This window comes from Schistocerca cancellata, chromosome 3 (assembly GCF_023864275.1).
Source record: "Schistocerca cancellata isolate TAMUIC-IGC-003103 chromosome 3, iqSchCanc2.1, whole genome shotgun sequence".
Classification (NCBI taxonomy): domain Eukaryota; kingdom Metazoa; phylum Arthropoda; class Insecta; order Orthoptera; family Acrididae; genus Schistocerca; species Schistocerca cancellata.
This window is the reverse complement of record NC_064628.1, coordinates 452,598,692-452,624,449: the sequence shown is the minus strand read 5'-3', so window position 1 is coordinate 452,624,449 and position 25,758 is coordinate 452,598,692. Positions and strand designations below refer to the sequence as shown.

The 25,758-nt window shown below is 41.8% G+C and overlaps 2 protein-coding genes across 2 annotated transcripts in view; both read right to left on the bottom strand.

Annotated features, from left to right (window-relative positions):
- LOC126175218 (peritrophin-1-like) overlaps positions 1–4,139 on the bottom strand; it is a 76,073-nt gene extending 71,934 nt beyond the window's left edge. The window contains exons 1-2 of the mRNA XM_049921848.1: positions 4,091–4,139; positions 2,081–2,222 (exon numbers count right to left, since the gene is read on the bottom strand). Of these exons, the coding sequence (XP_049777805.1) occupies positions 2,081–2,222; positions 4,091–4,097 (149 nt within the window). The 5' untranslated portion in view covers positions 4,098–4,139. The remainder of the gene's footprint in view (positions 1–2,080; positions 2,223–4,090) is intronic.
- On the bottom strand, positions 1,867–25,341 carry LOC126175219 (peritrophin-1-like). The gene is made up of 3 exons (XM_049921849.1): positions 25,282–25,341; positions 23,394–23,620; positions 1,867–1,995 (listed from the first exon to the last, which is right to left on the bottom strand). The coding sequence occupies exons 1-2, from the start codon at positions 25,286–25,288 to the stop codon at positions 23,397–23,399; spliced, it is 231 nt and encodes a 76-aa protein (XP_049777806.1). The 5' UTR covers positions 25,289–25,341; the 3' UTR covers positions 1,867–1,995; positions 23,394–23,396.
- Between the last annotated feature and the right edge of the window lie 417 nt (positions 25,342–25,758).

The following is a 25,758-nucleotide window of genomic DNA, read 5'->3' as shown; positions in this document are numbered from 1 at the left end:
TAGCATTTTCAACACCGACGTTTTTGAGATTCCCGATTCTCGCGCAGTTTGTCTGCTACTGATGTGAGGATTAGCCGCGACAGCAGCTAAAACACCTACTTGGGCATCATCATTTGTTTCACATGTGGCTGAACACTTCCTGTTTCCTTAAATAACGTAACTATCCAGCGAATGGTCCGGACACTTGGATAATGTCGTCCAGGATACCGAGCAGCATACATAGCAACGCCCGTTTGGCATTTTGATCACAATAGGCATACAGCAACACAATATCGACGTTTTCCGCAATTGGTAATCGGTCCATTTTAATACTGGTAATGTATCACGAAGCAAATACCGTCCGGACTGGCGGAAAGTTACGTGATACCACGTAGTTATACGTTTATGACTATTACAGCGCCATCTATCACAAAACGAAAAAAGTGGTCCAACTAAAACATTCATATTTCTTTACGTACTACACGAATATGTCATAAAAATGGGGGTTCCTGTTTAAAAAACGCAGTTGATATCCGTTTGACCTACAGCAGCGCCATCTAGCGGGCCAACCATAGCACGATCTGGTTTCCCTCTTCAAGCTAGACGAGTTTCGTTCTTTGTAGTTTTTTCGTTTGATGCCTATTTCGTGAGCTATTTGGCCCGGTCACTGTCAATGGACCACCCTGTATAATGACAGTCGTTCGTGAGGAAAAGGTAAATAAAGTTTCCAAAATGTAAGTTGTGCAAAACCTGAATCAAAGTTTTGACTCTGTTTGTATTATACCTTACATTGTCTTCTTGGGTTAATCTGACTTTAAAACTGAGTAGTAATAATGTCACCTGCAGCAGTTCTCCTCTTCCAAACCCTTCTTTTCTTGCTTGATGAGAGGTCTTCATTCATTGTTAATGATCTCGTTTTCAAGTTGTCTTTATGACTTCGATAAGAATGACACTTCCTAACCTTTTTAAATCCCTTATTGGATTGAAGCACGCTGCAGACTGCAATAATCTTCATACAACTTTCTTAGAATTTACTCGCCTTCAAACACTTGTAAACAAACAGATAAAGCAGAGGACACAGTGGCAGTGGCAGTGATGCAATTCCAAAGAACTTTTAGTGTATCATACAAACATTCCCTGCATTGTGGTTGGATAAAACTGCAGGGTTAAATCAGATGAGGAAATACACAAAAAGAAATCGGCATCGCCCCGTGCAGTCTTTCGCCAGTTGTGTCACACTTAGGAGTGGAATTTGAAGATAATATTCAGAAACTGAAATTTCAGTACTGTGTAGTAAGTGAAGAGCTACTAAAATTTTTTCACAGTTTTGGTCGCTTTCTCGTGAACATTGACATGTGTTACATCACCGTATTCATCTGCTAACGATCTTTCAAATTTCTTTAAAACATTCATCTTTGTGCTTCACCCGACCACCCCTTCACTCACCCCCCCACCACCCCACCCACCCTCCCCCAATAAGAAGAGATCGCACTTGCATCATTACCCGTCAAATCACAAAGTAAAGAGTATTATCGACTCAATAAAACACACTGGAGGAAGGATGTTTGGATGGTTCAGTATCATATTTCTATTTAGAATTTGTCAAGAACGGGAGATAAAGCTGGTTGCATCCTTACGTAAGGAATTATCGCGGGTATTATGGGGCCCCGCACAAAATTTCAGTCTGGAAGACTAGAGAATGACTTCAATCATTATCCTCCTGAATGGGAGCCTAATATTCTATCCCCACGTTCGGCGAAGAACATAATCGGCGCTTTGCCTCCCGTTCACTAACTTCTTTCAGTATCATCAATTAATCAAGATATTTTTTAATATCTTGCATTGTAGGATTATTCAACATTCTTCTTACACAATAACAACGAATCATTTTGTTTTGCTTTTTTCTTTTTATTTTAAGTCAATTATTACCTTAGAGAACAATGTGAAATCTGCTTTAATTCATTTTTAGGTTCGTGTCATATTGTATCAAATCTCAGAGATCAAGTCATCCGGTGCCTTCTACTTCCTGGACTGTGGCCAGTCGCAGGTGTTGATGTTGGAGTTCCAGACGGTGCCAGTGGGGCAGGCCATGTGGACAGACCTGCCGTTGCTGCACTCGTAGAAGCTGCTGCTGTCGTTCTCGTCAGGGAAGAAGACGGGCGTGGAGCCGTCGTACTGTGGGCAGTTGGGGGCCGCCGACACCACGGCTGCCAGCACGCAGACAGCCAGGAGAGAAGCCAGCACTGGAACAGAAAGGGTAGTCAGGTCTGGACTGTCGTCACAGTGGGATGCACATGTTTGCAGAGAAAAATCAGTTAGGAAAAGTAAAAACAAGTGACTAAATAGCGCGGGGAACGTAAACAAATAGCGGTGCTCATGTTGCGCTACAAGGACTGATGATACATGTACGATAAACATTTTAGACGAGAAGAGAATAGAATCATTGAACATGTTGCGCTACAGAAAATTTTGAATATGAGATAGGTAGATCACATAACTAACGAGGACGAACTGAATAGAACTGGGGAGCCAAGAAATTTTGTGGCACAACTTGACCAAAAGAAGGAATTGGTTGAGAGGGCACTTTCTGAGACATAAATGGATCACAAGCTTACAACTAGATGGAAGTGTGTGTGTGTGGGGGGGGGGGGGGGAAGGCGGGGGGAATTGTAGCAGACCAAGAGATAAGTACAGTAAGCAGATTCAGAAGGATGTACGCTGCAGTATTCGGAGGTGAAGGGGCTTGCACAGGATACAGTAGCTTGGAGGGCTGCGTCAAACCAGTCTTTCGACTGAAGACCACAACAACAAAGTTTTCCACAGTGGCTACATTTATGTAAGTATCATGATCCTAACACCAAGGCAGTATTAACTGAGGAGATGGTCATACAGTTTTTGGGTTTATTGTAGTACGCATCGCCTTTCATGTTTCCATTGGTTTCAAGAATACTGACTTCCTAGTTTCTCGTAACATTCAGTTCGAACTCCATAGCCAAAGAGATTGGCTTGAGAGTGTTGCCTGAAGGGAAATTTCCTTTTAATGAGACCTTCAGCAGGATTTCCAAACCTTTTCTGGAGTAATTGTCCAAATACACTTTAACTTAATTTGCTTTTTTTTTAATTTGTGGTACGATGACTTCTTGGTCACAAAACCCTAGTGACACTAAATGTTGAACGTCACATATGCCATGTCTCTGATTATCTTATCTCTTTTCCTTACATATCGCCATTTCAACTAGATTATATTTTTTATGATGTGGTGCAATGATGACACTTTGTACCCCAACAACCTAATGGCTTCTGCTTCCACTACTATTCAGAAACGTAACATAAGAAAGGCATATTGCTAAATAATATATATTCACATTTCAATTGTCAGCGCCTTCGAACAATGAAGTCTTTCGTGACTGAATGTCATCATTGCTGATGAATCTTCCAGCCTGTATGGTCGTTGTTGAAAAAACTTTTCCTGATGTCTCGCGAGAGCAGCACTAGACATCTTCCGAGATGCTCCTGGTGACGCTGGGTTGGCAAACCTCATGGAGTGAAAGATTCACCAGGAAGTTGAAATGTCATCACGCTACGACCAAATAAATGTCGTCCTGAATACTTTCTGGTTACATACCTAAAAACTGAATCTGTTCAAAATAATGTGATCTGCGTTTTTGTCATGGAAATAGGAGGTAACATAGCCCCTTCCTAATACAATAAATGTTATTAATATAACACAATCACGCACGAAGTCTAATGACTGGTAAACAAGCAGTCATCGATGTACTAATTTTTGTATGTAATTTCACGTGTTAAATATATGTCTGAGATACAGAGACGACAAAGGACTCCCATTTATCCTTACGGGCCAAGTGTATGCTCATGTCATGGACATCATCTCAGACTCACTTGTAATTTCTTAACTGTTACCCGAGATTCGCTCATTCTTGCCAGGTAACTATCAGTAGTTCATAGGCCATTGCATGACAAATGTTTACTAGACAACTGGCTAGCAATGTGCATTTTGTCTTGCGCACATGCAGATGACAAATACTTTACAGGAGACTATCGCCACAAGATTTTTTTTTTTAATTTAAAATACAACATAACTTTCACTTACCCTTCATGATAGTTGGGACACAAGTCACTCTGGGCGTCTTTAACAGTAAGAAGATACCCAACAGTGCTTCACTGAGGCTTTATATACACGCTGCGACAGATAAACAACCTCATATCAATGTGGATGACAAAAAAGACCGCCGTGCTACGATACATTAAGGGCGTTTCCTAAAACTCGATTAACTTTCAGGAACTGTCAAAGATAAATCTGTCGCGTCATGACGGTTCCGAAATCAAAATTGTTGATTCGATATGCTTTTCAAATACACGCTTGACAGCTATATTCAGTACCTTTTGTTATTCACTTCAGTACACGACAGCAAAATTATTCCGAACTATTTCGTTGTCCTTGTCTTAAGACACGACGCTTGTTCGCGGAAATCTTCAAACGGAAGTCGAAAAACATATTGAATATAAAATTAAGATTGGGTTGATGGCAAATCTATGCAGTATGACCATTGTTGACTGATCAAGCGACAATCTTTAGATTTACACCAGACGGAAAACTGCACTGAACGTCAACTATAGAAGTTACATACTTCATATGCTGCACTTACCATGAAAACTTGGTTATGGGGAGTAACTCGTTAAACGTAGCCAAACGCCGTGATGTTCATTAAAACTGTTGTGTATTCTGTGCTGATACTTTTAAGAAGTTAATACCGACACGCTAGATGTCACAGTTCCTTTATTAACTTTATCACATAAAACAAAATTTGACACATAAAAAAAATGAATCTCAGAAAGCTAACTGAAGGTCACACAAGAATGAAATACTAGATAATCAAAAAGTAGGAAAAGCACTGAGAAGGTTAATAGTCTTGTACAAGAGCATACTGTCAACTGATAATAGATACGTAATTAGAGGCCTACATCAGTGAATTGTGTGATTAATTTCAAAAAGTATACATAGAATTTATGGGGTGTTAAGTAGAAAAGGGCCGACCAGATCATTGCAGCCAACACGGGTCACTTCCTGCTGGCGTGCTCTGTCTTCCTGTAGTATTTCTCAGTCGCTGATTTGCCACTAAGGAGTGTAGACCGGCCGTGAGGAAAACATCTGTCTGTCGTTTTGGTGTTGTAAGAGCCAGGAAGCCACGTAACCCTCTTGTTTCCGGATTCCAATTCACCACAATTCGACGTGTATCGTCAAAATATTTGTTATTTAGATATAACCCTTCTTTAAAATTATAATTCTAACTGACCTCACTGGGCGAGTAATTTTTGCTACTTAAAATTTCCATTCCCTCTAGAACAATGAGTTGGCTTCCATTGGTTGCTGTACATAAAACATACAAGTTCTGTTTTATGTCTGTCGTGGAATATTTAGCTTTAGGAATCTACCTACTAAAGGTCGTTTTATCTGTGAATTTATAGTTTGAGTAAAAAGGAATTTAAAACTTTTAAATGATGCAGAAATTTATTGAGATAACTTACAGAATTGGTAGACGTGTCTTTTGTAGCTAACAACCTCAAGTTTCACATAAAAGTGTTCAATGTGACTACGATTTGTGATGCGATAAACATCCCATCTGTTATCAGTTTATGACACACTCGTCGCAGTAAATCGATTTTTCAGATCGGCTAAGTTGTTTAGTAGGAGGAAAAATTACACACTGTTTCTAACGAAACCCCGGAAAACAAATCCAGTGGCGTTAAGTCTGGGGAGCGATGTGGCCATGTGATTGACCCTCCACAAGTAACTGGTGATTTGGTTCAAATGGCTCTGAGCACTATGCGACTTAACTTCTGAGGTCATCAGTTGCCTAAAGCTTAGAACTAATTAAACCTAACTAACCTAAGGACATCACACACATCCATGTCCGAGGCAGGATTCGAACTTGCGACCGTAGCGGTCGCTCGGTTCTAGACTGTAGCGCCTTGAACCGCACCGCCACTCCGGCCAGCAACTGGTGATTTATCATGTCGCATTGATCAACACGTCTCAACAAAGTTCTTGTACCAAGAGTAAATCGTAGGCCTGCTTTGAGGTTCTTTAGCGCATTCGGTGAGAAATTTACGCCGAGTAGTTGTTACAGAGTTTGTTTCACCAAACCAGAACATACAGTGAGCACACTCCGCCACAGTGAAAGTATCCATCTTAACTGGAATGAAGTTTTCTCTCTACAGCGTAGTGTACGCTGATATGAAATTTCCCGGCAGATTAAAACTGTGCCAGACCGAGACTCGAACACGGGACCTTTGCCTTTCTCGGGGAAGAGCTCTACAACTTGAGCTACTCAATCACGACTCGCGACCCTTCCTCACAGCCCTACTTCCGCCAGTACCTTGTCTCCTATCATCCAAACTCCACAGTATTTCTCCAGCGAAAAGCAAAGGTCCCGAGTTCGAGTCTCGGTCCGGCACAGTTTTAATCTGCGAGGGAGTTTCATCCATTTTAACTGTGCATTATGCTTGCACTCTTGGTGGTGGAATGGTGTACGGATGCACTATATGAATCAAACTTGAGGTTGTTTCCTAAGAATAGACACATCTACCGATTCTTTAAGTTATCTCAATAAATTCCAGTATCATTGTAAAGTTGTACAGTTCTTTTTGACTAACCCTGTATACGCTCTTTAAAAACTGTCTTAAATAAACAACCTATATAATTTACGCAATGCCGATCACAACCACTGCAGTTATTTCTGTATGTACCTGATAGTGTATCACTTTTAGGTCCAGTTTATTGGCTAAGAAAAATCCCGAAATTTTATTTATTTTAAAATGTAATCTAACGTTTGATTTTTTTAGAGCATTTGTCATTTTTTGTGAAATTTTGCCATTATATGTGGTAGCATTATATTTTGTTTCTGTATCTCCAAATCGCGAAGTGTCATTCATCGTTCATTGGGATCCTCTTAAAATTTTCTTAGGTGTTTTACAACCCTTCGTTAGAACGATTAATTTCCGTATATCTAGTTCCTTCCTTATTTTACTTTGTTGTAAAGGAAGGAGTACTAACGATAAGGCAGAGAATTTGAAAAGTACTCTAATGCAGCTTTGAAAATGACATGAATAGGCATTTGTGATAACGTTGGTGCATGTTGGTTTCTGTACCTGTCGATGACATGTTTACTTTACTTTCTCATTATAATGAAGTCCATTTCTCACATTTTGGTTCAAGAAAAACGTTTCGCATAGTTTATGCAAAGTAATACATTCCTCATTGTGTTTAAAGAGGAGAATAGCATCGTGTACATAAACCGTTTTCTGTTTTAAGTTATTACGTTTCTCAAGAACTGTTCTCAAGCTCACTGATTAAAATTGCTGCCATTATGCCACGTAGGCTGTCAGCTGTCGCGCGGTCCTTCTTCTGCTGATAAATATTTGCCTTAAAAGCAAAATAATTGAAACATAAAAATATTGTTAAAGTGCTAAGAGTTCAAATGTTTGTGCACTGCTCATATTTTAATACGTTAATAAGTTTTATTTTATGATTGGAATAGTTTCTTTTGCTGGCACATTCACGCACAAATTACAGATGTCTATAAACCCTTACGAGGTAGTCAAACGTGCTGTCTACCCAGTTACTTTCATTTGTAGTAGATTAAAAAGTAACAATGTTCCAACACTACAACGCGTGCCCACACACACGTTATCCGGGAAAACATCACACAACTAGGTTGGACATCACTACCCTGTCCATCCTATCACTTAGACCCTCTGTCTCGGACTTTCACCTGCTTGGGTCTCTTATCGGTGCTCTATGAGGAACACATATAGAAAAAGATGAGAACGTAATTCATGCACTGAAAACGTGGTTACGTGTAGGCAACATGAGTTTCACCACCAGGAAAAACATGCTGTAATATGACTGGAGAAGAACTCACACCACTCTCTATGCCTCTCTCTTCAAAGACACCGACGATGCCAGCAAATCTAGATCATGTTCGTAACTGAAAGCAATCTGCCTTTTCTTTTGTTAACTAGTCTGTCATTATCAGATATCCGCGATTAACAATAATACATATGAATACAAAGGCATATTAAACATTACGATAAGAGAAGAAATGTATGTAAATCCAAGTGCATACACGGAACAGTTTTATCAACCAATGAAAATAGAAACACTTACGTAATTTGAAAAGTTATCCTGTGTCTTCTCTGTATTACGAGGCCGTGCTGGAAAGTAATGCCTGCGAATTTTTTATGACAGAAACCTTACAGATCTTTAAATAACGCGAACGTTATTAACATCTTACGTCTTTATTCTTCATGTCTACATATTTGCAGCCCTATGCCGCCAGGCGGTTCCGAATAATAGCGTGAAACTAAGCAATGTGTAACGTAATTATGTTAGTGAATGAGAAACAACATGCTGCAACCGAGGTTCGAATTTTAAGAGTTCATCCACAGATAGGGCACCCTCTGCTTCAGTATGATAATTCCTGACTACACACGAGCGCTGCGACATCTGCAACAATCCAGCACATTGGGTTCACTGTCATCGGTTATCCTCCATATAGTCCCGACTTGGACGCTTCCGATTTTCATCTGTTTCCAAAACTTAAAATATACTTGGAGGACTTCACTTTGAAGTGGTGAAGGGCTACAAGCAGAGGTGATATTGTGGCTCTATCTCTGTCAACAAAGTCAAACTTTCTACAGCGATGGTATCAAGAAACTGGCCTGTCGCTGAGAGAAACATGTTTGTCACCACAGCGACTAAGTTGAAAAATAAATATGTAGATTAGAAGTATAGGATGTTGGATGTTAATAAAGTTTGTTTTATTTAAGAAACATTAAGGGTTATCACATAAAAAATCCGGAGGCATTACTTTTCAGTACACCCACGTGTTAATACAAAACAATTGTATTTTTGCAGAACTATATCTGAAGAGAACCCAACAAATATTTTGTTCATATAGTTTTTTCCTAGTCCCCAGTAAGAGGCTACATCGTTCATAACTGTATAATTTATATGGGATAAATAAGGCAGATAAAATATCAGAAGGTTAAAAATGATAAAAAATAACAATAGAAATTGAAGGAATACAATAACTGATGATCTCAGTGAAAGAACCTATAGCTATTTGTGAAATTTGTAAGAGGCAATAGGATGGATTTTGTTATTTGAATTAACCAAGTTCAGGTATTTCTCATATAACTAATTGATTCTTGCATATTTTGTTACACGAACCACACGGATCCGGGCGAGATGCAGAGAAACGAAATTCAGATGGAAGGATTAAAAACCGAAAACTATATCCGTCGGATATTGAACGCAGCTTGAAAAAAAAATTTATTCTTATCTTGTTCTTTGTAGCAGCAAATTCTGCACTGAGACGTCACTGTAGAAGTTATAAATTAGCGGTAGTAACGTCGTGCGCAATTTAGTTAGCTGTAGTCAACTGGTTCATTATATTTTGTTGCTTAAATGAATTTTCGCAGTTTCAATTGTGAACATGACGTGTACGTTCCACTGATGAACATAACTCTATTTCTGTAATTTGGTCAGTAACTGTTTTACACATTTTGCATTTAAGGAAAGTTCAAATGAATTCAAGTGAAACAGGTGGGTAATTTTAATTAGAGAGGTTGTTATCAATTTTCACAGTCTGAGACGTGCTCTGAAAGCGAAATAGATTTACGTATTAGAACTGGTTGTAGGTCGGATGAAAAGGGAAGATAGACTACAAAACCTAAAGACATGCATAAAAGCGTAGCTGTGCACATTACTGAAGACAAATTGTCAGATACCTGTCTCAATTTGATTCGATTTTAGGTGTTGTTATCTATATGGCAAAAGAAGAAAACCAAATGAGTAATTAACAAAACCAAATTGCAGAATAAATAGCATGGACCCAAAAATAGACTGATCGACAAAATTATAGCTGTGCTAAGCCGCTTACCTAACGAGTAACCATAATATATTTAAAAATTTTCAAAAAATATGTCAAAGAATGAATAACATTGCAGACAAGACAGTGAAACATATTGATGGGGAATGTGCTAAACAAGTTTCTGGGACGAGAAGGAAGACATCCACTTGGACCGTGTGAAAAAATAAACAAATAATCGAAACAACTCATGACAGAATATCTACTCTACAGCAAACACAAAACGAACATAATTCAAAACTGTAGCAGGATCAGACTATGCAAATTAGCAGCGAAGTGGGAACAGCGTGCCAAAACCATGTAACAGGTACGAGAGTATGTGTTACTGACGTCCTGGCAGAACAATTATATGAAGCTGGTACTGGCCAGTACGACGAAGGTGAAAGCATCAGCAAAGCAATGAAATCCGTGCACTATGAGGCAACAGTATTAAAAAATTATATAAAATTGTAGGACGCTTACTCGTCTATTTTCGATGGGATAGCACTTCTTGCACACGTGGCAAGTTTAACAGAAATAACCATATAAATGCTATTGCCACTAATGAACAAAATTATATTGGGACAGCCCACGAATAACATGTTGTGGGAGCTATACCATATTTTTCTATTAGTATCATAGACAGAATCACGCTCCGACTATGGCAACTCACGGTATTTAGTTGGGACGACATAATATGAAATCCACACCATGCGTCCATTACAATATTTTTAGGGGTCATTCCAAATAGCTGGAATGACATACAGCATGCTAAGTTTGCAGCAGCATACATCTAGGGTTCATCCACATCGTGAGCCATCGAAGCTTCAGAGAAGCGTCCAGTTAAAGATGATTTCGAAAGAGCTCTTTTGACCAAATACTTGACAAATGGCCACCACCTAACACTACACAAAGGGATACTGAATCACGGCACGTACAACAGTAGATAAGGATTTCTGCGTCTTTACTTTCAAAAGTTTTGAAGTAATACAAAGTGTTTCAAGATTAATACAATCGATTTATGGGAGACTGTAGACGTTGTGTCGTTAATAACGTTCATGCATCATATGACAACAATCTAGGCTACATGAACAAACAATCAAAGTTCACATGAGAGGTCGAGAGACCTACAGGTGCCTCGGACACATGAAAGCACACTTCACGAGTAGCAATATAATGCAGATAATATCGAACGGAACTCACGATGGTCAGACAATGGGTGGTGAAAAAATAAATGAAACGAGCATTACCACGCCATATACAAAACCACAGACATCAGTAAAAATCGTTGTTTGGATGGACCCAATGAACACGAAGTATAAGAAAGCTGATACCGACCAAACAAGATAACCCCAGTGTACTGACCAAAGGGAATTGAGTGGCGCAGATTTAGAAATCCGCATGTTACACTACAACTATGTCCTGAACATGAGGGGCAGTAAAGTTCCGAGCTCTGGCTCTAGACGGACCAGTCGGTTCCCACCGACTACCATGTCATCTTCTGCTAATGGCGTCATTGGATGTAGTCTGGAGGGGCACGCAATCAGCATACCCTCTCCCCATCTTTGTCAAGGATTCTTGACTTTGGAACCGTTCGAGTAGCTCCTCAATTGGTCTCACGAAGTTGAGTGCATCCTTTATTAGTCCCCATCAACCAAAAAGCCTTGGAAGTACCAGTGGTCAATTCTGGGTCCTCCACATCTCAGTCAGCCACGCTGACCACACAGCTACAGAATCGGACAGACCTGAAGGACAACTTGCAAAATATGCACGAAAGCTGTCTGTGGTTCGGCTCAATGACGAGCCATCGGTTCACAATGAAAAGTGAAGGAATTGATACATTGGCGGTTATTTATTCGGGCGCAGTTTGCCGCTGATCTCGACCATCCTATTTAGATGAATTTCTGAAGGAAGGTATCAACATCACCTGTCAGCGGCGCAGAATATTAAGCGTCGTGGCTATGTGAGGTTGGGCTGTAAAGCTACAGACCCAACTACAAGAAAATCTGAAAGAGCAAGTAGTGTGTCACGCCGTCATCACTGTCGACGACTTGGTGACTGACGGTATAACAGGTGTTAATTTCCGAGCAGAGAAAAGGTCTATGGTATTTTCTGGAGGAACATTTGTTTTACAGTTTAGTGGTTGTACTGTGTAGGTAAATTTATTAGCTTTAGCTGACAGCCATGAGTGTAGCTGGTGGTGACAGAACCTGAACCCAATGTGGCTTACAATCTTAGATGCTTACAGTGTTATTGAACTAAATAACAGTCATTGAAGATAAACTATATGAAACAAATCATATTAATGACCAACGGATACTCGATCTGTAGAATGTCCTGCCACATTTCAGAGAGATTTTTGAAGAAAACCCACGAACAATTAATTGTTGTGAGTATGAAGTAGAAGTGGCTCACCAACTGCTCATTCTACTATCCTCTAGTGGGTAAAAAGACTGGCCATTGCAAAAGAGATAATTCAGATCTCACTTTGGGAAGTCGTTGAACCATCTGAAAGCATTATTGTTAAAAAAAAAATTACTACAACTTTCCGCCATCATTTATGGATAGGCCGGCCGCTGCGGCCGAATGGTTCTAGGCGCTTCAGTACGGATCAGCGTGACCGCTAGGGTCGCATGTTCGAATCCTGCCTCGGGCATGGATGTGTGTGATGTCCTTAGGTTATTTAGGTTTAAGTAGTTCTAAGTTCTGGGGGAATGATTACCTCAGATGATACGGGCAAGTCTTCAGGTCCAGATTGTATACCGATTAGGTTCCTTCCAGATTACGCTGATACTTAGCACTCATATACAACCGCTCGCTCACCGATAGATCAGTACCTACAGATTGGAAAATTGCGCAGGTCGCACCAGTGTTTAAGAAGAGTAGTACGAGTAATCCATCTAACTACAGACCTATATCATTGACGTCGGTTTGCAGTTGGGTTTTGGAGCATATACTGTATTCAAACATTATGAATCACCTCGAAGGGAACGATCTATTGATACGTAATCAGCATGGTTTCAGAAAACATCGTTCTTGTGCAACGCTGCTAGCTCTTTATTCGCACGAAGTAATGGCCGCTATCGACAGGGGATCTCAAGTTGATTCCGTATTTCTAGATTTCCGGAAAGCTTTTGACACCGTTCCTCACAAGCGACTTCTAATCAAGCTGCGGGCCTATGCGGTATCGTCTCAGTTGTGCGACTGGATTCGTTATTTCCTGTCAGGAAGGTCGCAGTTCGTAGTAATAGACGGCAAATCATCGAGTAAAACTGAAGTGATATCAGGTGTTCCCCAGGGAAACGTCCTGGGACCTCTACTGTTCCTGATATATATAAATGACCTGGGTGACAATCTGAGCAGTTCTCTTAGGTTGTTCGCAGATGATGCTGTAATTTACCGTCTAGTGAGGTCATCCGAAGACCAGTATCAGTTGCAAAGCGATTTAGAAAAGATTGCTGTATGGTGTGGCAGGTGGCAGTTGACGCTAAATAACGAAAAGTGTGAGGTGATCCACATGAGTTCCAAAAGAAATCCGTTGGAATTCGATTACTCGATAAATAGTACAATTCTCAGGGCTGTCAGTTCAACTAAGTACCTGGGTGTTAAAATTACGAACAACTTCAGTTGGAAAGACCACATAGATAATATTGTGGGGAAGGCGAGCCAAAGGTTGCGTTTCATTGGCAGGACACTTTGAAGATGCAACAAGTCCACTAAAGAGACAGCTTACACTACACTCGTTCGTCCTCTGTTAGAATATTGCTGCGCGGTGTGGGATCCTTACCAGGTGGGATTGACGGAGGACATCGAAAGGGTGCAAAAAAGGGCAGCTCGTTTTGTATTATCACGTAGTAGGGGAGAGAGTGTGGCAGATATGATACGCGAATTGGGATGGAAGTCACTACAGCAAGACGTTTTTCGTCGCGGCGAGATCTATTTACGAAATTTCAGTCACCAACTTTGTCTTCCGAATGCGAAAATATTTTGTTGAGCCCAACCTACTTAGGTAGGAATGATCATCAAAATAAAATAAGAGAAATCAGAGCTCGAACAGAAAGGTTTAGGTGTTCGTTTTTCCCGCGCGCAGTTCGGGAGTGGAATGGTAGAGAGATAGTATGATTGTGGTTCGACGAACCCTCTGCCAAGTACTTAAATGTGAATTGCAGAGTAGTCATGTAGATGGAGTTGTAGATGTAGATGTCCCACAGTGCTCAGATATATTTGAACCATTTATGGACATTTACTATAAACAAAGACTGGAGTCAGCTACGTCGTAGCATGATGTAATGTATTCAGTAAATATTTCCAACGAGAGTTTCTAAGGAACAATTGGATAATAATATCCAGTTGTTCCTTTCTAAGAGTCATCCAGAAGCGAAGCCAATTAGGCACTGTTTCTGTAGTCTGTCTGGATTTGTGTGCAAGTATGTATCAAGGACTGTACAAAACAAGGTGGATAGAATATCTGGAATGAGAATGAGCCGTGGCGCCATTGAATTAGTGGACTGTTCTGTCTGGCACCACTGGCTCAAATGTAGTATCGACTATCTCTCTTGAGGCCCCTTGGCCAATATCTATGAGGAAAAGTTGGTATCAGTCGTTTGTGTCCTTAGAAAGTCTTTGCTTGTCGATATATGTACGAGGTTCGCTGGCCCGAGAGGGAGGCACGAAGTTTGGGAATTGGCGGTAGCGTCGCGACAAGAGGTGATCACGAGGTCTGAGCGGCCGAAGCCACGACCTGCGCAAGGAGGGCCTGCGCAGAGCGAAGATACCACAGTACTTCACAGGGGTCAACGTCGACTACAAGCAGAAGGCCGTCATCCCGTCGGTTGGTTGGCAACATTCTTGTCGGACGACCGCTCGTGCCCTGGCTGCCCTCTTCTACCTTGCTTTCATCGACAGCACTCAGTAACCGCTGCGACGCACCGTGGATCCATGGAACTTCTTGCTGATAAAGAAGGGCATTTAATAAGACAGACTGTGTCCAGCGCGGTAGTATAGACAACTGCTCCACCCGATAACGGACGGGCTGCAGGTCCGGCCGTCTTATGGTTCAAATGGCTCTGAGCACTATGGGACTTAACTTCTGAGGTCATCAGTCCCCTAGAATTTAGAACTACTCAAACCTAACTAACCTAAGAACATCACACAAATCCATGCCGGAGGCAGGATTCGGACCTGCGACCGTAGCAGTCGCGCTGTTCCAGACTGTAGCGCCTAGAACCACTCGGCCACCACGGCCGGCCCGGCCGTCTTATAATCATTGTCATATTACTTGCTGTTTTCCAATACAGCACTTCAGATTTCTTTTCCAAAGATGAAAATATTATTCAACTTAAGGCTTAAGGTCAAAAAAATTTTGCAACTTTGTTCATTTTGTTAAGGAAAATTTTATGATTAAATGCCGTCTTATAATCATTGTCATATTACTTGCTGTTTTCCAATACAGCACTTCAGATTTCTTTTCCAAAGATGAAAATATTATTCAACTTAAGGCTTAAGGTCAAAAAAATTTTGCAAATTTGTTCATTTTGTTAAGGAAAATTTTATGATTAAATGCTTCGATTATCTGTAAAACACAGTTTATATGTTCTTGGTGGGTCCTACCTCCCACGTTTCCCTTAATTCCAGCAAGTACCACGTACTATTGGGATCCATGGTGCGGCTGTGTACGAACCAATATGGATAGAATATCTGAAATGAAACTAGTGAGTTGGCTAATACAATAACAATTTTCACTTTAAGTCAGTCGTTGTTTGATGGTTTCGAAAGCGATGAATGGTGAAAACCCGTTAGAAAGCTGAAATGACATATAATACAATATACAATATACACTCCTGGAAATTGAAATAAGAACACCGTGAATTCATTGTCCCAGGAAGGGGAAACTTTATTGACACATTCCTGGGGTCAGATACATCACATGATCACACTGACAGAACCACAGGCACATAGACACAGGCAACAGAGCATGCACAATGTCGGCACTAGTACAGTGTATATCCACCTTTCGCAGCAATGCAGGCTGCTATTCTCCCATGGAGACGATCGTAGAGATGCTGGATGTAGTCCTGTGGAACGGCTTGCCATGCCATTTCCACCTGGCGCCTCAGTTGGACCAGCGTTCGTGCTGGACGTGCAGACCGCGTGAGACGACGCTTCATCCAGTCCCAAACATGCTCAATGAGGGACAGATCCGGAGATCTTGCTGGCCAGGGTAGTTGACTTACACCTTCTAGAGCACGGGATACATGCGGACGTGCATTGTCCTGTTGGAACAGCAAGTTCCCTTGCCGGTCTAGGAATGGTAGAACGATGGGTTCGATGACGGTTTGGATGTACCGTGCACTATTCAGTGTCCCCTCGACGATCACCAGTGGTGTACGGCCAGTGTAGGAGATCGCTCCCCACACCATGATGCCGGGTGTTGGCCCTGTGTGCCTCGGTCGTATGCAGTCCTGATTGTGGCGCTCACCTGCACGGCGCCAAACACGCATACGACCATCATTGGCACCAAGGCAGAAGCGACTCTCATCGCTGAAGACGATACGTCTCCATTCGTCCCTCCATTCACGCCTGTCGCGACACCACTGGAGGCGGGCTGCACGATGTTGGGGCGTGAGCGGAAGACGGCCTAACGGTGTGCGGGACCGTAGCCCAGCTTCATAGAGACGGTTGCGAATGGTCCTCGCCGATACCCCAGGAGCAACAGTGTCCCTAATTTGCTGGGAAGTGGCGGTGCGGTCCCCTACGGCACTGCGTAGGATCCTACGGTCTTGGCGTGCATCCGTGCGTCGCTGCGGTCCGGTCCCAGGTCGACGGGCACGTGCACCTTCCGCCGACCACTGGCGACAACATCGATGTACTGTGGAGACCTCACGCCCCACGTGTTGAGCAATTCGGCGGTACGTCCACCCGGCCTCCCGCATGCCCACTATACGCCCTCGCTCAAAGTCCGTCAACTGCACATACGGTTCACGTCCACGCTGTCGCGGCATGCTACCAGTGTTAAAGACTGCGATGGAGCTCCGTATGCCACGGCAAACTGGCTGACACTGACGGCGGCGGTGCACAAATGCTGCGCAGCTAGCGCCATTCGACGGCCAACACCGCGGTTCCTGGTGTGTCCGCTGTGCCGTGCGTGTGATCATTGCTTGTACAGCCCTCTCGCAGTGTCCGGAGCAAGTATGGTGGGTCTGACACACCGGTGTCAATGTGTTCTTTTTTCCATTTCCAGGAGTGTAATATACAATACCATGTGGATAAAGTCAGATGAACATTGATAAACTCACTCATAAAACCACATCAAAGAAGATCGTATTTCGATTACAAAATTTCACTCTAACCCACAATGTAACGCTGTGACACAGATCTGGTTCATGATCATCTTAAATCTTCTCTTATAATCAACAAAATAAGGATTGGGAATTGATACAGACTCGTTGATATGAAATTATCCAACACGTTTGTAGTGACAAAGCTTTCCTGACTGAAGAAAAATCAAAGGACTATGTCCATATGAGGATGTGAAACCATATTGTAAATGAACAGTCACTCGAGACATGACTGGTGTCTTGCATTGTAAATAAATATCTGTCAGTGAAATGATCTAGTATGACTCATTTTCTAGTGTATATTTATTTTTCGTCCTTGTGTTAGCAAATAAGGTGTTTTCCGTCTGTAAATATAAGAAGGATTAATTTGTAGTGGTATTATGGAATCCACAGGTTTCTTAAAATACAAAAGCTTTCTTCACATGGAATCTGTACAGTTGAATTAGGAGATTGAGCGTATTGATAGCTGTATTCCTTTGTAGTTGTCATATGTCCATATGTTGCCAAGGTTGTTTTGAGTAGGCTGTAGAACTTTTACTGGAAAGCCCCTACACATTCTCCACCCAGTCTCAATCTCTCCGTTTGAGATTTCCATATTTTTAGAGTGGCAAAGAAAGACATGTGTGGCAGTCAATTTGCTTCAGACTAAGAGGTGCGCTGTGGGTACAGTTGTGGTTCTGTAGCCAGTCGTTAACGTTTTTCCATGAGGGCACTGACCATTTGGTCTCACAGTTATGGTGATTACTTTTCAAATAGCAAACACTTAATTTTTTTCTGTCTCTTTCGTTTTCATTTGATTGGCTCTTATACACTGAAGAGCCAAAGACACTGGAACACCTGCTTAATATCGTGTAGGGGCCCCGTGCAACACGACTTGCCATGGACTTGACTAATGTCTGAAGTAGTGCTGGAGGAAACCCACACCACGTATCCTGCAGAGCTTTCCATAGATTCCTAAGAGTACGAGGGGGTGGAGATTTCTTCTGAACAACACGTAATAATGCATCCCAGATATGCTCAATAATCTTCATGTTTGGGGAGTTTGGTGACCAGCGGAAGTGTTTCAACTCAGAAGAGTATTCCAGGAGCCACTCTGTAGGAATTCTGGGCGTGTGGGTTGCCCAACTCTGTCGGAAGGCACAATTGGCATGAATGGATGCAAGTGATCAGACAGGATGCTTACGTATGTGTCACCTGTCAGAGTCATATCCAGACGTATCAGAGGTCCCATGTCAGTCCAACTTTACACGCCCCACACCATTACAGAGCCTCCATGAGCATGAACAATCCCCCGCTGACATGCAGGGCTCGTGGATTCATGAGGTTTTTTCCACACCCGTACACGTCCATCCACTCGATACAATTTGAAATGAGACTCGTCTGGCCTGGCGACATGTTTCCACTTATCAACAGTCCAACGTCGGTGTTCTCGGGCCCAAGGTAGGAGTAAAGCTTTGTATTGTACAGTCGTCAAGGGTACACGAGTGAGATTTCGGCTCCGAAAGCCCTTATCAATGATGTTTCGTTGAATGGTTCGCAAGGTGACATTTGTTGACGGCCCAGCATTGAAATCTGCGGCAATTTGCGGAAGGATTACGCTTCTGTCACGTTGTATGATTCTTTTCAGTTGTCATTCGACCCGTTCTTGCAGGATCTTCTTCCGGCAGCAGCGATGTCGGTGACTGGATATTTTACCGGATTCGTGATATTCACGGTACACTCGTGAAATGTCGTACGGGAAAATCGCCACTTCATCTCTACCTCGGAATTGCTGTGCCCCATCGCTTGTGCGCCGACTATAACACCACGTTCAAACTCACTTAAATCTTGATAACCAATGATAACCAACCATTGTAGCAGCAGTAACCGACCTAACAACTACTCAACTACTCTCTCTCTCTCTCTCTATATATATATATATATATATATCCTGCCTCGGGCATGGATGTGCGTGATGTCCTTAGGTTAGTTAGGTTTAAGTAGTTCTATGTTCTAGGGGACTGATGACCTCAGAAGTTAAGTGCTCAGAGCCATTTGAACCATTTTTTACCGCAGCGCCGTATTCTGCCTGTTTACATATCTCTGTATTTGAATACACATGCCTATACCAGTTTCTTTGGCGCTTCAGTGTAAAAGGAGATGATGACGTTATCATCAAGGGTGACTGGAATGCTGTTGTAAGGGATGGAATAGAAGAAAGAGTCATGGCACAATATGAGCTTGGTAGTTATAAAAATGACAACTGGCTAAAACAGTGTTCACAAATTACACGTGGAAGAAGTGTCCTTGGAGAAGGCTTAGAGATACAGGTAGATACCTGAGTGATTACACTATGTTCAGAAAGAGATTGCCAGATCAGATGTTCTACTGTAAGGTTTACCCAGCATCAGATATAGATTTGGATCACAATTTCATAGCGATGAAGAGTAGGCTTACCCACCATGAAGAATCAGTGTCTAGAGTAGTGGGATACTGAAATACGGTGGAATGAAGAGATTCATTTGAAGTTATTTGAGTCTATAGTTCTGCGGTTATGTACCACAGCAGGCAGTTCACCCGATGAGGAGTGGGCACCTCAAAAATCGATAATTACAGAAGTGGGGCAGTCAAACATAAGTACAAGAAAGGTAACTGTGAAAAAACTTTGGGTGACAGATGAAGTACTTCAACTGATCTACGAAAGAAGGAAGTACGAACATATCAAGAAAGTTAAGGGGTACAGAAATATAAGACACTTAGGAATGACGATAAAATTTTCTAGGGTTGACAGGTTGAACATGTCAAGTAAGAAACTTGTTGAAACGTTGCTGGTAAACAACACATTGACTCTGCTGTCAACCCAATAAGACTTTATCATCGAGATTCGCCGAGAAAGCCTGCATTCTCACTTAGGAATGACATACAGTGTAGGGAAACTAAATGGAAATAACAGTAGAAATATGTGCAGAAATCGATAAAGAAATAGTTATAGAAACGAGAACGTCAAGATTGAAAGTGGGTTGGAAATACCACTGCTAAGCACAGAGGAGGGAACGGAAACTTAGAAAGACCACACTGAAGGCCTCTATGAGAGGGAGGAATAGGCTGATGACTTAACTATGGAAGAAATGGGCATCGATATGGAAGACAGGTCTGTGCCAGAATTTAACAGATCTCTCGAAGTCTTGAGATCAAGTGAGACAGAAGGAACCAATAACATTCATCGGAATCTTTTAAGGTCGTTGGGGGAAGTGTCAACCAGGCGACCATTTAATTCGGTGTGTAAGATCTATGAGTCTGGAGGGATATTATCGCGAAAAAATCTTCCAAGCACTCGCAAACACAGCAAGGAGACGTTTTTACAGGTCCCTTAAAGGCTCATACATTCAAGGCACTGACACGAATAACGGAAGGAAAACTGACGATCTGTTATATGACGATCAGTTTGGCTTTCGAAAATGTGAGGACACCGGAAATTAGATCTGAGGAGGTAACTGATAGTCAAAGCAAGACTTGGAAAAGGAGGATTCGTTAGTAGTTATTGTTGACCTGCAAAAAGCGTTCGACAAAGTAAAATGGTGCAAGATGTTCCAGATTCTAAGAAAAATAGGAATAAGCTACAGGGAGGGACAGATTGTATACAACACTAGCTTGGCACCCACTGATATACTCTGGCAGACTGCGTGGTCTGCACAGATTTTTTTAATCGAATTTTTATGCTGTTCACAAATCGCATCGCATTCTAAACTTTTCGTGCTAAATAAGACCGTAGTAGGATGGTCTTACCGAATGTGCTTCTAACGAGACAGCAATTCTGGTAGTTGGAGTCCATGGGTTTTGTTCAACATACATTTTGGGTTCTTGTGGTGACATTTCGATAGAAACTGTCATCCTCTAACATATATTTCTTTTATTTAACTGTGAAGTGAAGTACAAATTTTCATAGCTTCAGTTTTAAACATTTTTTAATATAACGAAAAATTTCATGGATTTAGATTTGAAAATGTTTTCATAATAAAATAATATCATTAATCTTCTCATCCTCTATTTCACATCCTGAAGCGATTGAGCTCCACAGAACACATGAGCATCTCTCTTTTATTTCCAGCTCAGAAGTCGAATACCAATTTTACTTTAAAAATGCTTTTGCAGTGAAATACCTTTTATGAAACAGTTCACCCCCTTAGTGGCTCAATTTCCAAAAACTGTAAACTTTAAAAATGCTTTCATAATGAATTATATTCATTAGAAAATCATCCAGTATGTGAACCCCTTAGGGGTTGAGTTTCTGCTTTTTTTCTCCTCTGTCCATCTCGACCTCACCCTCTAAGTCAATCTCCTCCTCCTCCCTACATCCTCCTAACGCCCTACCTCCGTCCATCGCCTCCTCCACATTCACTCCTCCATCTCTTCCTCATCCTTTCTCTACCTATCTACTCCTCCCACACTCTCTCTCCACCTCCTCATCCGCCTTCCTCCGCCCGTCTCCGCCTCTTTCCTTTCTCTGTATATTTCCTCCCAGCGCCTGTCTCTGCAATATCCTCTTCTTCCATATCTTTGTCCCTTTCCTCCTTCTCATTTCTGTGTCCATCTCCTATTCTTCCTTTCTGTCCATTTACCCCTCCCCTTCTCTCTGTCTATCTTCTCCTACTCATATCTGTGCTCATCCTGTCCTTCCTACTCTCTGTCTGTCAATTTCCTCCTACCCTCTTCGATCTCCACGTTACCATCCTTATGCCACTAGCAGGTTACTGTTTAAACCGCACAGATAGTAAGTAGTATGTGCACCATGTTTGGTTGAAATCGATCCATGAATTTAGGAGGAAACTTTTATCTGTGACTGTGAGCACATATACACATGTGACATGTAGTTCACATACATTTAACACATTTCACACGTATTTGTACACGTAGTTCCGTTGTACCTACAGCGAATTTCAACCTGCATTTTCGTTCCATGCAGCTACATGTGTATGACGTCATGTCTCCAGAGCTATGTATCATACAATAATATAATTCTGTAGGTACATTCCGTAGCATACGTGTACACGGTCTGCGAAATGTGTAGCGAATAGTTTTAATACGAAAAAAGTAATACATTTGAACGTCATGCATGATGCGTCGGTTTTGACGCATCGCAGTGTTTATGAAGTCCTCTTTCCTGAACTAAGTGTAGTTCAATGACACAGTTTTGCAGTTACATACAGTGGATACAGTCTACAAAATGTGTCGTGAATACAGTTGCACTAAAGAAGTAATTCATTAAAACATCACGCTCTGTCCATGAACAGCAACTGTAGCAAGCGATAAACTTGTTTCCTTCAATCATTTTGTAGTGATGTCAGCCAGAAAAGTTCCCTAAATGTCCGGAACTACAATTAAAGATTGTTACAAGTCACTAAAAGCTCTCATTCTGAAATACTGGATGAATAAAGTCTGGGTTTCACGGGTCGCGGGCTACATTTCTTTCTCACACCAAACATAAGGGGTGTATAGGTGGTTCCAACCAACACGGTGATTTATTTCCACACTGTGATACACGTACCACGTTTTCTTTAAATCTGTCCAGTAGTTTAGGAGGAGATGTGGGACACACACACACACACACGCACGCGCGCGCGCACGCACACACAAACATACACAAACATACATAATTTTTTATAAAATCTGTGATACACCAAGAAACACAGAAGGAAGCATGGAGGACCGGTGTTTAACATCCTGTCAACGACGATATTGTCAGACCACGACTTTGAATTGGGCGAGAAACAGAAATATATCTGGCTGCATCCTTACGTAAGGAAAGAAAACAGCGATTTGGACAAACCACACAAAATAGGTATAGGGGGAGAGCTACTTCAACCGTCAGCCTTCTGAATGAGAGCAAAGTATTTCATCACTTTCTTCGGTGAAGGTCGTAATAGGCTTTTTAACTCCCATCACTACCTTGTTTCAATCCCCCTCAACTATTCATGAGATTTTTGAATACATTGCACTGTAGTAGGATTTTGCAGTATTATTTCATAATAAAAATGAATGATTTTTGGTTCATTGTCGATTATTCAAAATCAACTGTTACATTGTAGAACATTGTGAAGCTTATAGGAGTACATTTTCATCATCATGCCAAGTAATGTGGAACGAGAGAGAGCCGATCGTCCGGTGCCTTCTACTTCCTGGCCTGGGGCCAGTCGCAGGTGTTGATGTTGGAGTTCCAGACGGTGCCAGTGGGGCAGGCCATGTGGACGGACCTGCCGTTGCTGCACTCGTAGAAGCTGCTGCTGTCGTTCTCGTCAGGGAAGAAGACGGGCGTGGAGCTGTCGTACTGCGGGCAGTTGGGGGCCGCCGACACCACGGCTACCAGCACGCACACAGCCAGGAGAGAAGCCAACACTGGAACAGAAAGGGTAGTCAGATGTGGACTGTCGCCACTGTAGAATGCACAAGTTTGCAAAGAGAAATCAGCCAGTAAAAGTAAAGATAACCAACTAAATGAGTCTGAGTACATAAACAAGTAGCTGTACTCAAAATTGTGATACAGGGATTGATAAAAGTATATTTCACAGCGGCTAACTTAAACAAGTATCACGATCCTATTTTATCGCTATCGCCTTTGTTCCGCATTTTGCGTGGGGTTGGCTTGGTTAAATCGGATTTGGCCGGATGTCCTTCCTGCCGCCACCCCATTCCCCCCGGGACGGAATCGGAGTACCCCATCTTCTGCATCCAGCGTAAATCATGGAAAAGTGCGGATGTGTTTCAAATGTCTGTGAGTCGTGTAACTGAGGCGGGGACAAAGGGACCAGCCCGGTATTCACCTGGAGGGATGTGGAGAACCGCCTAAAAACCACATCCAGGCTGGGCGGCACACCGACCCTCCTAGTTAATCCGGCGGGCGGATACGATCCGAGGCCGGCGCGCCTACCCAAGTCCAGGAGGCAGCGCGTTAGCGCTCTCGGCTCACCTGGCTGGGCAAGTGTCACTATCCTGTCAACAAGGCAATATTAGCTGAGGCGATAGTCATGCAGTTTGCTATTCATCCTTGTATCCATCGGATTACATGCTTACATTGCTTTCAGAAATACTGACTGCGTACCAGGTGGTAATATGTCGTAATACTGTCTCAACTCCATAATTACAGTAGAAGATGAGAGACAGCTTGGGAATGTTACTTAAAGGGAAATTTTCCTTTAATAAGATGTCCAGCTCCATTTCGAATTTTTTTCTGTCGTGGTTGTCCCTATTCACAACTTATTCTTTTTTTTAAATTTGTCGCATGACTTTCTTATCGCTTTATGAATCGGTTACACTAAATGTTAAAAATCGCGTGTATCATCCCGTTGACTCAATATTATTGTTTCTTACTTATACGTGTTTCAGCTACTTTGTGTTGTTTCTATGATGTGGTGCAACGATAACTGAACGTGTGTTCAACAACGTCACGGCTTCTGCTATAATTATTAGTGAATAACGTAAAATATGTGAGGCATATTGTAAAATAATACATATCTACAGCACGACAGTAAGTACCTAACGAAATTTCATTTTGCTAAGTCAAGAGAGCTATCATTCTGAATAGCAGGTCTGTACTGTTTGTTAGCATTTGTGAAAAACATTCATTTAACAGTATTGTGATCAGCGCCTTTGTCTTAATATTCCATCGTAACCTATCCTCATTCTAATGCAATAAATTGGATTAGTATCACATATAATCACACAAGAAGTACAATGAGTCGCAGACTAGCTGCCATCGACGTACTCTTTTTTGTGTGCAATTTTACGAGACAAATATATGTCCGAGACACACTCAAAGGCCACAAAGCTCTCACTTGTAATTTACCTATAATTTTATTCGATCATTCTATCCAAATAAGTATTAGTTGTCCATAGGCAACTGTCTGATAAATATTTCCTACACAGTTCATTTTGGATGTGCTCCTTCTACTAGTGAAAATAGAAGTCTTGCACACACTCAAGTGACAAATACATAAAAAGAAACTATCGTCAGAAGAATAACTCTTTCCCACATACAATACAACAGAATTTCCACTTACCCTTCATGATGGATGAGATGCTACGATGTGGACACACTCGATGTTTCAACAGTCAGAAGATATCCAACAGTGTACTGCTGAGGCTTTATATACAAATTGGAACAGATAATCTGCCTCATATCAACGTCGATGACAAAAAAGGCTGTCGTGTTACAATACATTAAGGGCGTTTCCAATTACACGATTTAGCTTTCAGAAACTGTCAGAGATAAGGCTGTCACCACGTCCGAAATCATAATTGTGATTACGTGCACTTTATAAAAAAAAATTCCTGGCAGCTACTTACAGCACATTTCGTCAGTCGCGTCAGTACAGGACCACAGAGCACTTCCCAGTTTTCCCGTTTTGTTCGTCATAAGACATAATGCTTGTTGTAAGTCTGGAGGCTTTCGTGGCCGTTGTCACTGAAGATAAAATCTTCTAGTTTATTAGGACGCACCATGTTTCTTCTAAAATGATCGAATTTCCAACCCCTGT